This window comes from Equus caballus, chromosome 17, assembly GCF_041296265.1.
Source record: "Equus caballus isolate H_3958 breed thoroughbred chromosome 17, TB-T2T, whole genome shotgun sequence".
Classification (NCBI taxonomy): Eukaryota; Metazoa; Chordata; class Mammalia; order Perissodactyla; family Equidae; genus Equus; species Equus caballus.
The window spans coordinates 14,158,828-14,176,692 of record NC_091700.1 but is presented as its reverse complement, the minus strand read 5'-3'; the positions used below and the strand labels follow the sequence as shown (position 1 = coordinate 14,176,692).

Genomic DNA, 17,865 nt, shown 5'->3' with positions numbered 1-17,865 from the left:
AAATTAACATCAACCAACTGAAATAAGACAACTAATTCCAGGAAAAATAAAAAAGTTGTGTCTTTAAGGAAATGAAACTACCTGGCTGCTATGACTCAGCTGTCAAAATTTATACTCTCCTAATAATACAAACATTGAATGCTAGTTTGACAAAATCAGTGGAGGTATAATGTTTTTAGGATGATGTGAGAAGTAGTATGTGTTTGTGGTTAGAGGCCAGGAAAATGGAAAGGACCTAAATCCACATCACCAGTAGTCAGACTTGTGCCAGTTATTTCCTTATGGACTCATAAGAATGCTAACTGGCTCTTAGAAGAATACTGATAAGTGACCAGATGACAAACGCAGAACTTTCTTGACCTCAAGGAGCAACAGCAACAGACTGCAACCGTGTTAGATTATAAGCTGTGTAAAGGAAAGGCTCTTTTTTTTCTCTAGTATACATAATCCAGCCCCAGCACAGCACCTTTCTCTAGTATACCATAATCCAGCCCCAGCACAGCACCTGATATCCATGCATGTGAGTCTCACAGACCTCTTGCCCCATCCCCACTCCTGTAGTTCCTCTGCAGGATGTCAGTGGCGATAACTGGCAGTATGGTTTGTCGAGAAGGAAGAAATTTTCCTCCACTTTTTCTAAGTTTTTCTGGCTGGTCTAAGAAACAAATTGACACGAGACAGATCAATAGGAGAAAATAAAATTTAATTTCATACGTATGGAAACCCTAAAGATATAGGGTTCCTTGAAAATCAGGCAATTGAGGTTTTTATGGCATCCTGAGCTAAGAAGTAGGGGAAAGAGTCTGGGATTTCAAAGGGAAGGAAGGAAATTTACAGGAAGAGTGAAAAGAGTAAATATTTGGAAACAAATGTTTGCTGGCAAATCCAGAAACAATGAGATACAGAGAGGCCTTGCTAGATTCATCCCTGTCTACCACATGAACCTAGACCATGTTAACTATAGCTGTCTATGGTGAGGACTCTCTTCTTGGAGCTTATCTTCCATCTAAATTCTTTCAGGCAGTTAGGTCAAAGTCCCTTCCTGAGACTTTTGGGCCTCAAGGAATTTCAGCTCAAGATAGTCAGCACGACAGAGTGTCACATCTTGAGGTGACTCCTTCTGAGCCCCTAGAGGTTCTCATTCTCCAAGACTGGTTCTCAGCTAAGTCATGGTCCCCATCCTAGGCTACTGGCTTTGCTGTCACAAAGAGAATAAAACTGGAGGGTAGCAATGTTTGCATGACAAATATTGTGCATAAGTAAAACATATTAATCCATGGCAAATTATTTATTTATTTAATTGATTCTCTTTTCTTTTTTGGTGAGGAAGATTGGCCCTGAGCTAACATCTGTTGCCAATCTTCCTCTTTTTGCTTGAGGAAGATTGTACTTGAGTAACATCTGTAACAATCTTCTTCTATTTTCTATGTGGGCCACTGCCACAGCATGGTTTGATGAGTGGTACATAGGTCTGCGCCTGGGATCTGAACCTGTTAATTCCAGGCCACTGAAGTGGAGAGTTTGAACTGAACTACTATACCATTGGGCAGGCCCAGTGACCAATTGTTTTTAATTTTAAATGTTAATATTAGCAGAGAAATATCTTAGTGAGAGCTTAGTGATATAATTTTTGTCATGCACTGGATTAATGCACATTCATTTAAAAACTATAAGTAATATTTAATGCTGTCTTAAATATACGTGCTAAAATGGTAAACAGGGAAAAACATACTAAGCATTCAAAGAAAGTTCTATAGAAAACTGGTACAAATAAATGTACCCATACTGCCATGGCCCAGATTTGTTTCCCAGTCAGGGGACCACACCACTTGTCTGTCACTTGTCATACTATGATGACTGTGTTTCGCTGTGTTGCTGAAAGCTATGCCACTGCTATTTCAAATGCCAGCAGGTTCACCCATGATGGACAGGTTTCAGCAGAGCTTCCAGAGTAAGACACCGGGAAGAAGAACTGGCCCCTGCCATGTCCAAAAAAATTGGCCAGGAAAACCCTATGAATAGCAGTGGAGCATTATCTGATAGAGGGCTGGAAGGTGAGAGGATGGTGCAGAAAGAGTGGGCAGGGATCTGCTCTGCTGGACACAGAGTTGCTGGGAGTTGGAATTGACTTGACAGCACTAACCAAAAAAATGTACCCACAAAGAATCCCTTCTCCTATGTTGTACCACTTTGGGTAACTGTCTTCTTTTTATTTTTGCAAAATACAAGGAGGAAAATTGCCTTAGGAAGTTATTTAAAGCAATAAATTTCTATTAAATTGACAATTACAGAAATATATCTGAAGAAAAATAAGAAGGAAGCATTTTATTGTATCTTCCTAATTTGTTCCAGAGCAATAAGGTGTACAAATGAGACATGGCAGGAAAGCCCAGGGCCTGGTGGGGAGGGCAGCTGCAAACATAACTGCAATGGGCTAATGAAAGTTCACGCCTCAGGACAGTTGCTGAGAGCTAACTAAGAATATCAGTGTTCCCACTAACCCCTCCCCCATCCAATGAGGTGGGCACAGTGACGGGCTAGCTCTTCCTATGAGGAGCACAGGCACCTGAGGTTGGGAAACTGCCCATGTTCCACATGACTCACATTCAGGTGTCTGACTTTGAAGTCTGAGAGCCTGATCCAGAATGCACCCTGTGTGCTGGGGATGATAATAACGGTGAAGGTGCTGATCATAATAACTAACACAAGAACTGTAAGCCAGAAGAAAGGTCCAGTCATATTAATGGGCACAAATAAAGAAAATGAGGCACAAAGAGATCAAGTGACTTGCCCCAGGTTGTAAGCTGTTCCGTAGGGGTTAACACTCAATTCATCTGTACTCTTGAACACAGAATACTGCCTCTGATAATGAGTAATGATAACCAAATCCTTGCTCAATGCAGAAAACATTTGTTGTCAAAAAAGTGAAACCAACACCAATCTTGCAAAGGCACCCATAATATCTTTTTGCTGTTGTTCATGTTTTTTGGTTTTTTCCCCCTGAGGATACACACTATTTTAACAAATACAACAAGGACATACAGTGTTGTTTGAGGATAATGTCATGTCATTAATTATCCACAAGGTGGCAGGTGGGTGATGCTGAATTGGTCCCATAGTAACAGCTATTGCAGATCTAGACAGATTTGAAAATAATCCCTTGGGGTTTTTCATTTATTTATAGATTTCTCCTACCTATGGAAACAGATCATCAATCCAAGGCATAAAGGGGAGAAATATAAGTCTCAGATACAATCACAAATGGGTATGAGTTCAGTACCTGAGGTATAAATTGCTTAATGAATCAACAGAGACTCCTAGTGAGACTTGTGCCTTGAGAACACACAGAAGAATGCTACGTGACCAGATGACAAAGGCCGACTTCCTTTACCTCAAGGAGAAAAAGTCACCTTCTCAGAAAATATCTGTTCTAAAAATCCCGTCCCCCAATTGTCTTTTGATTAACTTCTTCCATTCTTTGAAACTGGCACTGACTGAGGAGTTAGAAAACATGCCTAAAGCCATTCAGCCCACATAGAGCAAAGCCAACATTGAAATGTCAGTGAATTTAACTATAAGAATATGGCAGGCCCTATCGGCACTCTGCTTTCCCTCTGAAATTGGTAGATGAATCTATTGGAATACAAAGGATGTTCACTGAGTACACCTTAGGGCTTAGGGAAGACATATTTTTATACAGTAGGTGGGAATCCAACCTGGCACTGGAGAAGCCACCACAACCCCATTTCAAAGACTAAATGTGTTAGACATAGGTGTGTCTTAGCTCTTAACTGAAATAATTAGTATGTTGAAGGGGCAGGATGTTACCCTGTGAGGCCAAACACATCATGCTATACAAGAAGTTCTACACTGACAAGAACACAAATTATACAACCTTAAATTGCAGAAAGAAACCAATTAATTGAAACAAACAATGGCGAACATCTATTATTTGCTGCAAATTACATATATTCGAAACTATAAATGATTATGACATTTTCCTCACATAAGGAAGACTAAGTTAGTAGAAGCAGTGATAGCAGTTATTGTTGTCATAATTAATTGTAACTAACACATTGAGAGCTTATTATTTGCTGGGTCCCATGCTGAGTACACTTATCAGACTATCAGACAAACGTGTTCATGCTAAATTAATAAATTAGTCCCAAGTAGCGGTCCTAAGGATACCATGCAATCCTAGTATCTCTACCTTGTTCATTTACTGGCCTGCTCTCCAAGACAACTCTCTTCTCCTCTCAAATCTTTAACAAGTCCTCCTTGCTCTTCACAAACAGAAACTCTGCTTGATTCTAATTGCACTGAGAAAACAGACTCCATCAGAAGAGAACTTACTTGTGTCACATATGCTCTATTCCATCTCCCACAGCAGTCAATGAACTTGCTGATGCTCACAGAAATGCTCCAGCTCTCCTATTCTACACTGGTTTCTATGTTCTCTGTTTCTTCATCATCAAAGCAATCTTAGTATTGAATAATTTCCTTGAACACATAAACATTTGTAATATCTCACAACAACAAAAAATGTATCGATATCAATTGACATCAGTATGTCTTTCTAGCTATTGCTCCATTTCTCTGGTATCATTTACCCCCCCAAAAAAAGATAAAACTATGTTTTTACTTTCCTCATCTTGTCCATTTTCTATCCTTTGATATACTACCCTTTTTCCTCTCTGAGCATGACTCCACTGAAATTGCTCTTATTATTAATTATTATTATTAATTGAACTTAGTAGGTCACAGATGATCTCCACATTGCCAAATACAATGGGCAACTCTTGGGTGTGTAATTCAACTGGAACGTGCGCCTGTTGCAGTTGATGATACTCTTCATCTTTCTTGACTTGTGTCTGAGATATTACTTCTGCTTATTCCATCAGACCCTCTCTCTTTTCTCACTTGCTTCCCAACTGAACACAGCTGCCTCAGGTCTCAGTGTCAAACCTTTTCTCTTATTTAAGTGATCTCAACTAATCCCATGTTTTTAAATACCCATTCCTTTCTGGAGACTACCAAATTTAAGCCTTCAGGCCAGAATTCTATTCTGAATTTCAACTGACTTGACATATCTAAGAGGCATTTCAAAATTGTTTCTACAACAACTGGATTCTTGATTTCTCCTACTAAAACCTGCCACTCTAGAGGTTTTCAAAATCTCAGTAAATGGAAATTCAATGTTTCATTCACTGGAGCCCAAATCACTGAGTTATCCTTCATTCCACATTCTCTCCTTACAGACATCCTTTCCTGAGTTAAAGTCTGTTTTGTCACCCTCCTACTAAATGCATCTTTGTCCCTCATCTTTGAAACCTACTAAATTGTCTTCCTGCTTCCAACCAAGATCCCTGCTCCATTCTCCATGTTATAGACATATCAATCACTTTAAAAATGTACATCTCAGGGCCGGCCCCATGGCTGAGTGGTGAAGTTGGCACACTCTACTGCAGTAGTTGGGGTTCGTCAGTCTGATCCTGGTAAGGACCTATACACCACTCATCAAGCCATGCTGTGGTGGCATCCCACATAGAACAACTAAAAAGACTTACAACTAAGATGTACAACTATGGACTGGGGCTTTGGGGAGAAAAAAAAGAGGAAGATTGGTGACAATGTTAGCTCAGGGATAATCTCCCTCACAAAAAAAAAAAAAAAAAGGAAAGAATTAGTACCCTAAAAAAATAATGTACATCTCATCAAGTCACATCTCTACAAAAAATTCTTCAAGAGCTGTCCATCTTATTCAGAACAAAACCAATAATTTATCAAAGTACTGTTGTTGAATTACACAGAGCTAAGAAATGGAAACTTCCTGACCACAAACTTCATGTAGCCTTGTATGCTGGTATTACACTCTCACAGAAAGAGGGAAAATAGTGCCCTTTGATGTGAAATGCTAGAGTCTATTCCCTTCGATTAGGTGTGTAATGTTTGGGAAGTCATAATTCATAGTCAGTTTAATTAAATTCATTGAGTATTTATTGTGGCCTAGTATTTGATGTCCCCATTTTAAGCTCAAGGACTGTGAAGATGATGATAGAGCTGAGTCCACTGAGGCAAATACAAGAAAATACATGATCAAAATTGTGTGATTGCCTTCTTTGCCGCTTGTGAATTGCTATTGTTTTTCTTTTTGATACAAAAATGTTCACAGAAATTTTGGCACCAAGAGGTGTTAGCTTTGGAGGATTTTTTGGTTTGTTTATCCATGATTGAGATTTGAAGTCAACCTGGTTCAAAATAAAGGGTTGCTGTGAGCTCTATTATCTGTTCCCTTTTTTTCCTAGAAACAAGAGCTAAGACAAGATGAATTATTAACTAATTTGATAAGAAATTATTTTTGAAGATTGGCCAAAATTGTCTGCATAAACAATGGAACTTCTTTTGTTCTCTCCCCTAAGGAACAAGTTTCCAGACAGGAGAAATCCTCTTTATTGGCAATTGCAAGTATCTTTGATAGCTGACTGAATACAGTCTTGTGAACATGACACCCAGAGCTGTTCTCAGGAAGATTATTTTCACAGTGTTGAATCCCTAGGCATCACTTGTGGATACTTTCTGAGCAGATGAGCATCATGAAAATAATTTTTTAAATGCCCCCATGACGTCCTTGTTTCTGAGGCTGTAGATGAGAGGATTGAGCATGGGTGTGAAGACGGCATAGAAGGCTGACACCACCTTGTCCTGTTCAGGGGTGTGGAATGACTGGGGCAGCACGTAAGTGTAGAAGGCAGCCCCATAGAAAATGCTGACTACAGTCAAGTGGGAAGAACAAGTGGTAAAGACCTTTGTTCGACCTGCGGGAGAGTGCATTGGTGGACCATTAACAAGATGAGAGAGTAGGAAGTTGAGATAATAGAGATGGGGATGAGCAACACGAGTACACAGTAGATGTACATCAGGGTTTCATACAAGGATGTGTCAGCACAGGCCAGTCTGAGAACTGCAGGGATCTCACAGAAGAAGTGGTTGATACTGCAGGAGCCACAGTAGGGGACATTCATTGTAATAGGGGTGAGCAGGAAGCCATCCAGTGACCCACCAAACCAGGCACCAGAAGCCAGGAGAAGACAAACCCTGTGGTTCATCAGGACTGGGTACCTAAGAGGGTTACAGACAGCCATGTAGCAGTCATAGGCCATGAGGTCCAAGAGGAAGAACTCTGAGCCAATCATGGTCAAGTAGAGGAAGATCTGGATGCCACAGGCCACAAAGGAAATGGTCTTCTCTTTAGAAACCATGTCAACCAGCAGCTTTGGGAAAGTGGTACAAATGAAAAGGGTGTCCATGATGGACAGCTGGCTGAGCAGAAAGTACATGGGAGTGTGGAGGCGGGTGTCCACCTGAATCAAGACTATCATGACCAAATTTGCAGTTACAGCCACCATGAAAATAGCAAAAATAACAGCAAAGATAATCCCTGTAGCTTCACTGTTCACCAGAAGCCCCAGGAGGATAAAGTCAGAGGATGCAGTACCGTTCTTCATTGACATTGCCTATGGCAGCTCCAGGGGAGTAGGAAGGCACAAAGACTAGGAAGGAAATGGAGAGAAAACACTTTCTTTATGAGGGAAACTCACAACCAGAGGGTACTGGTAAGGATGAAATTTTCCAAGGCAGAATGCTAGAGGAAAACAGGGAGAACACATCATGAGTCACTAACTGTGTCCCTATTTCTCCTCATTGATGAAGAGAACTTTCTATATTTTTTTCCGTTTGCACTGCAATATATGGGTTATGCTAATTGCATAAGAAACTTGGTGTTTGTGATACCTGGAATACATATCTGTCCTATTCATTCTGTATTTCTGGCTTCCAGAACACTGTGTAGTTCATAGTAGGGCCAAGTAAATACTGATTGGAGAAAAGGACAAGTAATTTATTGATTATTTGAATGGCTAAAAGTGAGTAAAAAGATAACGTAGCAAATGACTAATGGAAAGAAAAAAAAAAACACACCCCTTGTGCATCTGCTCTTTTCTCAATACTTCACTTCTGACATTTCTTGTTATCAAATATGTGAGGATTTCTCTCCTATACTAAACAATTCTACAACTCTCCAGACTACTGCTCAGCATCCAACAATTTAATTATGTCTCACTGTGTACGTGCAAATAGTGTCAAAACTCACAGATTGAGGGCTCAGTTCCAGAAGACTACCCCCACCCTTGAGATGCTAATGGTAATTCCAAGTTGTTACCTGTGCTTCTGACCTATTGGTTACAAATCAGAGGTTGCCATGCCCCCAGTTTTGGTTTCAATTTTGTAGAGCTACTCACAAAACTCAATAAAACATCCCAATTACTAGATTAATAGTTTATTATAAAAGAATAAAACCCACGAACAACCAGTTGGAAGATGCACAGGGCAAGGTATGTGGGAAGGAGCATGGGACTTCCTTGACCTCTCTGGAAATGTCACACTGTGCACCTCCAATTGTTCACCAGTTCAGAAGTTCTCCAAACCTTAGTTTAGCCTTCATTAAGTACTATGATTAATTAATTCATTTGTCATTGGTTGCTAATTGAACTTCTAGTTTCTCTCCCCTCCTTGAGGTCAAGGGTGAGGGATGCTGGGGATTGGGGGTAGAGGTGGGAGTAAAAGTTCCAAACATCTAATCAGATGGGTGGTCCTCATGAGCAACCAGCCCCTATCCTTAAGTGCTTTCCAAAAGTCACCTAATTAACATAAACTCAAGTGTGGTTAGAAAGAGCTTTTTATGAATAACAAAAGACATCTTTATGGCTCTTTTAATTTAGATAATTCCAAGGGTTTTAGGAGGTCTGTGCCAGAAAGGGGGACAAAGACCAAATATGTATTTCTAATTATACATCACAATATCAAAAGGATTAGGACATTTGTTGGGGCCTCACGAATGAAGTGCTCTAGCTGTCATATTTCACCTGACTTATTCCAGTAGCTTTCCCACTGTCTCCCTGTTCTCTCCCTTGTATGCTTTTAGTCTGATCTCAGCAGAGCAAAGTGATCTTGAGAAACCCACATCAGAACAAATCACTCTCTACTATGGCACCTCATCGCCCACTCCAGGCCCATCATGTTGTGACCCTTTTCCACTCTGAAATTGTCTCCTGCCTCCCCCAGTGTGTTTACCCTGGTGCTGCAGCTCCCCGGCCTTCTTGCCGATCCTTGTCCCAACTCCGAGGGAGTCCCCAGCCCATGGCATTTGCCTCTGCTGTACCCAGGCCTGGGTCTCCTCCCCAAATCTGTGTGGTTGTCCTTCATGTCTTTCAGGGCTTTGTTCAAAACCCTCCTTTCAGAGGGGCCTATTCTGGTAAGACTTGATGACTTTTTTTTTCATATTTCTTAATACCATCTGACATGCGATATATTCATTTCATTTTTTCTTGTCTCCTGCACCTACAAAGAAAGCTCCATACAAGCAAGGATGTTTGCCTATTTTAATACTGTGTGCTCCCAGAATATGAAAGAATGTGTGATACATGGTAAATATTGTCAAATACTTAAATGAATAATTAAATACATATAGGTAAAGAAAAATAAACTGTTTATTTTTTCTGCATTTAAACATGGTATACTGATAGAAAAATTCCTTTAAAATACTCTGGGTGTGTTCTCTAAATGTGCTAAAGGGAAATACTTTTTTAAAGACCAGGTCCTTGTGCTATTCTTCAATCCAAAGTAAAATTTTCATAAAATAAGATCTATTCATATTTTCTAATAAGAAACAGTTCTAGGAAACAGAAATAAATCACGAGTCTCTAAGATCAAACAGCAATACAAATTCCACATTAACTCATTGAGGTTTCACATACACAAATCTGAGACAATCACTCTGTGACTTAAAATCAACACACTATTTCAGAGTCAGATGTCAGCACAATTTACAGTAAACAAGGGTCTCACCACTTTTACTCTCTTCTGAATCTGTGCTTACTGCAACAGCTGCTCATTCGTTAGGCCCAAATTGCTGTGTAGAAGATCACTATAGCTTCAGATGTTATGATCTATCTGGAGATTGCATTGTGGATGCCAACAATATAGTGTGAACTTACCCTATGTTAAATAGATGAACGGACAGAAAATCTTTACACATGGTTTTTCTCAGCCACAAGTTTCCATTTGGTTTCTATTATGAGAAAAATTATGTCTTCAAACATGCCACTATTAATTTGATATTGTACTAAATTCAGTAAAGTGGTAATAGATTTACTTTAGTGTTAATTAAGCCAACTGCAGTAGGCAGAATAATGCCCCTCCACCACCTGCAAAGATCCCCATGTCCTAATCCTCAGAACCTGTAAATATGGTCCCTTACTTGATGAAGGGACTCCGTAGATGCGATTAAGTTAAGGATGGTGAAATAAGGAGAGCATCCTAAAATGTGCTTTGGCGCCAATGTAATCATTAAGACCCTTGTAAGAGGGAGGCAGGAATCAGAGGAGGAGATGTGACATTAAAAACAAAGGTCAATTATTCAGATGCTGGCTTTGAAGATGAAGGGGATCATGAAGCAAGTAACGTGAGTGGGATCTAGAAATCGAAATAGGGTAGAAAACAGATTATCCCCTCAGGTCTTCAGAAAGGAGTGTAGCCCTCCTGATACCTTTATTTCAGCCTAACATGACTTATCTGGATTTGTGACTTCCAAAACTGTAAGATAAAACATTTGTGTCATTTTAAGCCAGTGAGTTTGTGGTAGGTTGATACAGTAGCCACAGAAAACCAATAGGCAAATGAATATTTTTATCAGCTTTTAAATGTAAACATAATTGAGACAAGTTGCTAATAAGAAATTAGTCAGCATCCATGCAGTTCTTGCTGTGTGCCATGCATTATTCCACATGATGCAGGGTTTTGATGTTGGCTCTTTTCACTGCACTTCTATTGGGTCAATTACTGAAATTATCACTATCTCAAATTTGGAGAAACTGAGGAACAGAGAGGGCAAGTGGTAGAGCTAGGTTCAGGCTCAAAGACTCAGACTTTGCTTCCCATGCTCTCTACTACTACACACAATTGATCCCTAAATGCACAATATCCTTTTAAGCATCAGATAAGCTTACAGTGAGCTAATATGAGTGAAATGAATACCGGCTGTGAGGTCACAATCAAATTCAAGAAACATTGGAATTTCTGATCAAAATATGTCAACAGATTTATAAAGTAAAAACATAAAGTTAATTATTTCCAGAAACCCCAAATGGTCTCTAACTCCTTGGCAACTTCCAGTGAACATGTGTTGACTGCAGATGCCTGGCTTCATATTGAGGTCCGCAAAAAATTAAAAAATCATCACCAAATGTACTCCAAGAAGGATCCTCCAAACACAAACCTCACTGCTGATCATCCAGTGCCAACGGCGACTTCTTATCTCCAAGCAGACGTAATAATGCCTCCTCCAACAGGCCTGCTCCCAGTCCTTCACCAGCACCACCACCTGTATATAAGCAGACCCATTCCCTTTCGGGGATCCTGGTTTGAAGGAAATCCTCTGTAATGTGTGTCAGGGGAACTGGCAGAGTTTACTCAAGAATAAATGATGGAAAATATGAATTTTTAAAACCTAATATACCAGAAAAGTAAAATATTTTTTTTAGCAAAGAGAGGAGGAATACATACAAAAAATGCCCAGAAATGGTTGAGACACACACATTGGTGTAAACAACTCTAATTTGCTAGTGTAAGTTTCCAAGACCTCTAAAGTCACCCCAAGTTCTAAGGTGTCACTTTACCCTTGCTCCTCTGGCAGTTTAATGTGATCCTTACATAGAATCTGGGCCTCAACAGCCTGGGTGAAATTCCAGGGATTGTCACTTACTACCCATAGGACACTGAGCAAGTCACTCATCAAGTCCCTTATGAGCAAATGGACATCAGAGCAGCCCCTGACTTCAGAGTGTTAATTGAGGATTCCGTGCAAGGCCCTCATAATAATATCTGATACCTAAAGTACTGTTACAAAAATTTTGAGTATAGTATTTAGGATCTCCCCTTATTCACAATAATCTCCACTTTCAGTAATAGTGGAAAGAGAACAGGCTCCAAAATGAGAAAAAGTTATTAATTTCTGAATTTGAAAAAATGGCCAGTATATATAACTTTGTTTTAGTTAATTTAATCCTTTCAAGACTACTTACCCAATATATAAAGAAGACATTACAGGAAAAATTATTATAATTTATAATTTTTAGGTTATATTCTAAGATTCTAAAAGCTTTCCTTGTCATTTTAAAAATTGGCATTGGCTCAGTTCTCTTTCTTGAGACTGAGACTACTGAATACAGACACAAAAGATGTTGTGATTTTGTACAGAAAAACACTCAAAGATAAAGACGTTTCATGATCTTTCAAATTTGAAATGACTCTTATTTGCAGGCAGACTGACTTGGGTCAAAGCTATACTACTCTCTCTCATAGAAGTTCCCACACCTTATCCAGGGAGGTGAGGAAGCAGATGTCTCTAGTGCAGCTTCACCAGCTCTGCAGAAGCTGAGGTCGAGAAACGCAGATTTAACTGTGTTCAGACATGTCTCCTGATTTCATCTCCCTAAGGCTGTTGGCCACTCATTAAAGTGACTGCTTATTGCATTTAAACACTATGGAAATTCAGGAAAAAATAATTTTGCTAATGTCAACTGATATAAGAAGTTCTAAGACTCACTCTGACACCTAAGTTTTCAGTCAGTATGGAAGAAAGCATCTCTTTGTCCCCACAGGTGAGCAAATACCTACCTATGCCTCCTACCTTCTGTTTGCTCAAAAGCAAACAGGTGTCTATGGCGAATCTAGAAAAAGCCAATGACGCTTCTTTGCAGGTGCCAGAATTTTAAATTACTTAAGTAGAAATAACATTAGAATTGATGAAGCTGGAAAGAACTTAAGTATGGTTCTTTTGATTCTAGCTTCACCCTTGACATGTAATTCTGTGTGAGTTTGTAAAAGTCATCTAATTTCTTTGACTTTCAGTTTCCACTGCAACTCTTAAAACCTGAGTTTCTCAGAAAAAGAGAGAAAAAAACAGAATTATATAACCATTAACATTTGTATATTCGAGTGCTAAGTTTTCCAAAATGAAATGGCATTCATTCACTCATTTAACGAATAATTTTTAAAAACATATTTCTATATCAGGAAAATTTCTTGGTGCTTAGGATGCATCAGGGAACAAAGTCCAGATCCCTGGCCTTGCTTACATGATAAGCAAAATATAATATAATTGACTAAGCTTAAAAATCTAATTAAAGAAAATGAAGTAAAGCAATACGGGTTGGTCAGAGTTGATGCTGCAGATATGTATCACTTTCATATTTGCAGTTAGTTGTGTAAACCAAAGTAATGTAGCAGAACCTGAAACCTTAACTTTTCTCTTGAACCTTGAATCTCTGGGGTTTTGAAGGAAGAGTACTCACTGGGATGTTGTTAATGTGTGACAGACCATGGTAGGTGTGCAGGTTTAATAAGATCTATTCCCAACACAGTGTCATCTGAAAAAAAATTCAAAAATGCTTCTGGTTTTAGCTAATTGTATCTTTATTAATACCCCTGTTGTTTTAGTTAAATAATCTCTCAATGCCACGAAATTAATCATCATTACAGTTCTTCTGCCTCATGTAAATCACTTGTGTACAGAGTCAGGATCTGATATTTCAAGCATTTCGCATTCACATTGTTATCAGATTTCACTTACCAGGACTTCACTTTGTGCAAAGTGAGTCTAACTTGTCAGGGATGTACCTTCTAAGTGACAGAGTCTGAATTCTCTACTCCACGGCAAATAATCCTCTCAATATTTTCATTTTCTCCATCACTCCTTCATGTCTGAAACCTTACTGGGAATTCAATGAAGCATTTAATAAACTAAGTAGACTTTATATTATCAACTACTACATTTTTATATTATGTAAATATACTTGTTAAAATTTATTGTATAAATAAAATAAATATGTATAAGCAAGGGTTCAGTTAATTTTATGTCCATATCCCTCACCTATAGCAAAACCCCACAGGAGTCTGAGTGCCCTTCAACAAGGATAATAGGGTTCTTGGTAGACCAGACTAGCTGGCATATAGCAGAAAATGAACAGGGATTTATCAATGTGTTACTCCCACGATGAATTTTTCCCCCAGGTCACTATCATGACTAAGACGCAGCACATTGTGCCATGCTCTTCTCTCTTAATTAATAGGAAGGTTTGGCACAAAAAACACAATGCCAGAAGTCAAAAGATATGGTTCTGAGTCCCCCATCCCCCTATAGCTTGGGAGAGGTTATAACTTGCTCTGAACATCAGCTTCTTCATCTCCCATGAGGTTGATTCCTTCTCTAAAAACTTGGTAGGACTTTGTGATGATCAGAACGAAAATCACATAATGTAGTTGAATATGTTTTGAACAATGGGGACTGTTTTCGCTTCATCTTTTCTCCATAATCTGGAACAGTACCTGACATCTTGTGTGTATACAATTGGCATTTTTGAAAAATTTTAAATTATCACAACTTTCATTCTCAAGTTAATATATTTTTAATAAAGAGGAAAATCTTGGGACCATAAATTATCTTACATAATAATTTGGTACAATGACTGGAGAAAAATCCTTGCTTATCCCTCATAAGATAGGATTGGTCTTGTGAGTGAGGAGAGAGGACATCCACAATATATATGATGTAACTTAAAAAAAAAGTTTACTTATATTAAAGAATAGCATACAACAGAAAAATGCAAGTATCAGAAGTGACAAGACCAATAAGTTATCACAAAGTGAACACATCCATGCAACCACCATTGAGATGCAGTACAGACTCTTAGCATCACAGAAGTTCCCTCTTCCCCTGCCCCGATCTAGTGACTGATTCCTATGAAATTTCTAGGAAGTCATCTAAATGCACCTCCCTTACCTGCTGTTTTCAGATAATTTTGAACTATTTATTAAGTTAAATGTTCTTGTTAAGTATGCAAAGGATTCATCTTGGAAATGTAAGAACAAAAGCCCTGTTAGATATTAATATATAGCAACCCAGGTCCAGGTAGGACTCTGAGGAAATGAGAAAGAAGGCACAAATAGAGGGGAAATGAGAATTATGATGTGAAAGATTTTTTGGAGGGAAAGACCAGTAGAGATGATAACCAAAGGCAGGAAACAGAAAGCAGAGTCTCAAGAGAATTAAAAGGAAATGGTACTGAGTTAAAATAACATTGAGGATATGTTGTAAATGAATCCCAGTCGGTTTCTCCACTTGAAGAGATTTATCTATCCAAGTCATTCTTCCATCTCTTTTCTGTTTGGTTGATTTCAGGATAAGATCAATTTATTTGGAAACTTCCAAGTCAAAACTAATCTTGTGAAAAGATATTGATGAGAATATGTTTAACTTACATCAACATCTATGGAGGAAACATTTTTCCCTCTATGTGGAAACTAAAATAACATAGGGCTGAGTAATCTTTTCTTACAGTTTGCCAACTATGAAACCACCGAAAAATGTGTCCAACATTTTGTAAGCCTTCTATTGATAGAGAAAATAAACACCAGCTGAATCAAAACATTTTTTTAATTTGTCATATTTTATGATCTTACATTCATTTGAAAGTTAAAATTGGATAAATGGATAGAAGAAGCTCAGTAAGTGTGCTCTTTGTTTAGTTAATGTTCTATTGAAGACCCGCATCTATCAAAACACCACACTTAACCAAAAGCTAATTAAAAGAAGAAATATTTGTCTACCAGTATACCAGCTGGAGAGATTGAGAATGGGAGCATTGACCAAGACAGCTGTGTTAGCTAATGTAACGTCTTGATTTGTTTATTCCATGTTTATCTATGCCATATTATTAAGGCATGGATAAAATGTTAGAAAGATTATAGCAATGTTACTACCTTAGTGATAGAAATCAATTTTTAATTGATCCATAAATGTTTATTGATTTCCAGGCACATATTAGACACTATGGGGAAAAAGCCATAATAATTACCCATAGTGGTTAGAGAACACAAACATTCATAAAAGGTGACTAAGAATATAGAAACCAAAATACAACTGAATTGTCTGTATAAAAGGTTCCTAAGTAAAGCTGCTACATTATTATCGTTAGAAAATATTTAATTTGTACTGACTGTTTGACATTAAATTATCAAGGACATAGTGACTGCTACTTGAAATTTCTTTATTTTTATTGCTCTAACATTGGTTTATAAGGTTACATAAATTTCAGGTGTACATCATTATATTTTGATTCCTGTGTAGATTACATCATGTTCACCACCCAAAGACTAATTACAATCCATCCCCACACACATGTGCCTATTGACACCTTTCACCTCCTTCCCCTTCAAAAGTTGGTCAGCAGTACAGACACAAAAGACACATGAACACCTGTAACATATAAAAACATTGATTCAGAACTCTTCAAAGAGATATTTGGTCTGCCTGATTTAGTGTTACTTGAAGAGAATGCTCCCTGGGAAATGTTTTTTGGTGAATCCAGACAAGCAAGTTGGCTAATTCTGAGATGCTTTCTACCTTTTGCTATAGTTCATAAATGATGCTTGCAATGGGATGATTTTGGCTGTTGATAATTCAGGATTGTTAAAGTGACACTGGATATTTTTCAGAATCAAGAATGCATATTCTGGAATGACGGTGTGACATTGGCCGCAGTACCCGGGATGTTTGGGCCCTGCCTCCTTTAGTATTTCCTGGACACATCTCCCACTCTGAATCTCTTGGAGGAAGTGCATCTCCTCAGCACTTTCCTTACAGCTGTGGCTACATCTTTATTCCTCAAGCTATAGATGAGTGGGTTGAGCATGGGGGTGAGGATGGTGTAGAAGGCGGACACAACCTTGTCTTTCTCTGGTGTGTGGTAGGAATGGGGCAGCAAATTGGTGTAGAAGGCTGCTCCATAGAAAGTGCTCACTACCATAATATGGGAGGAACAGGTGGCAAAGGCTTTATGCTGGCCCTCCGTAGACTTCATCCAATGGACAGTGAGCAGGATACGGGTATATGAGACAAAGATGGTGGATATAGGGATGAGTAGCATCACTACACAGCAGGCATACATCAGGGTCTCATAGAGTGACGTGTCGACACATGACAGCTTCAGCACTGCTGGCATCTCACAGAAAAAGTGATTGATCTTTCTGGACCCACAGTAGGGGAATCTCATGGTGAAGGGGGTCAGCATGAATCCATCCAAGGAGCCACCAATCCAGGAGCTCACCACCATGAACAAGAAAATTCTGTGGTTCATAAGGAGAGTATAGCAGACTGGGTTACATACAGCCACATACCGGTCATAGGCCATGAGGCCTAGCAGGAAAAATTCCCCTCCCATCAGGGTCCGGTAGAGGAATATCTGAAGAGCACAACCCAGAAAAGAGATAGTCTTTTCTTTGGACAGAAGGTCTTGCAGCATCTTGGGGACAGTGATACAGATGTAGACTGTGTCCATGATGGACAGCTGGCTGAGCAAGAAGTACACGGGCGTGTGGAGGTGAGAGTCCATGTGGATGAGCAGCATCCTGACCACATTGGCCATTACAGCCACCAAAATGATGGAGAAGACCACTGCAAAGATAAGCTCAGGGAACGTGGGTTGGGTGATGAGACCCAAGATGATGAAGTCAGTGGCGTTCTGGAGAATGGCCTCCATGCCCATGTCACATGGTAGCTCCTAGGGCCCCAGAGGCAAAATGTTGATGGGTTAATTAATAATCTGCTACTTAGGGAGAACCCACCATGAATAGTATGTCAGAAGCAGCGTGGGATAAAAAAGAACACAGACTTCAGAATCATATTGAATCCTGGTTTCAATATTAATGGTCTATGTGACATTGGACAGATTAATTTATAGACAAACTCAG

General features: G+C 39.0%; 1 protein-coding gene and 1 pseudogene across 1 annotated transcript; both read right to left on the bottom strand.

The window, feature by feature from the left end:
- Nucleotides 1–6,552: 6,552 nt before the first annotated feature.
- On the bottom strand, nt 6,553–7,511 carry LOC138918434 (olfactory receptor 2T11-like; annotated as a pseudogene).
- A 9,174-nt stretch (nt 7,512–16,685) lies between these two features.
- On the bottom strand, nt 16,686–17,660 carry LOC138918592 (olfactory receptor 2T2-like). The gene has a single exon (XM_070240548.1). The coding sequence runs from the start codon at nt 17,658–17,660 to the stop codon at nt 16,686–16,688; it is 975 nt and encodes a 324-aa protein (XP_070096649.1).
- Nucleotides 17,661–17,865: the final 205 nt, after the last annotated feature.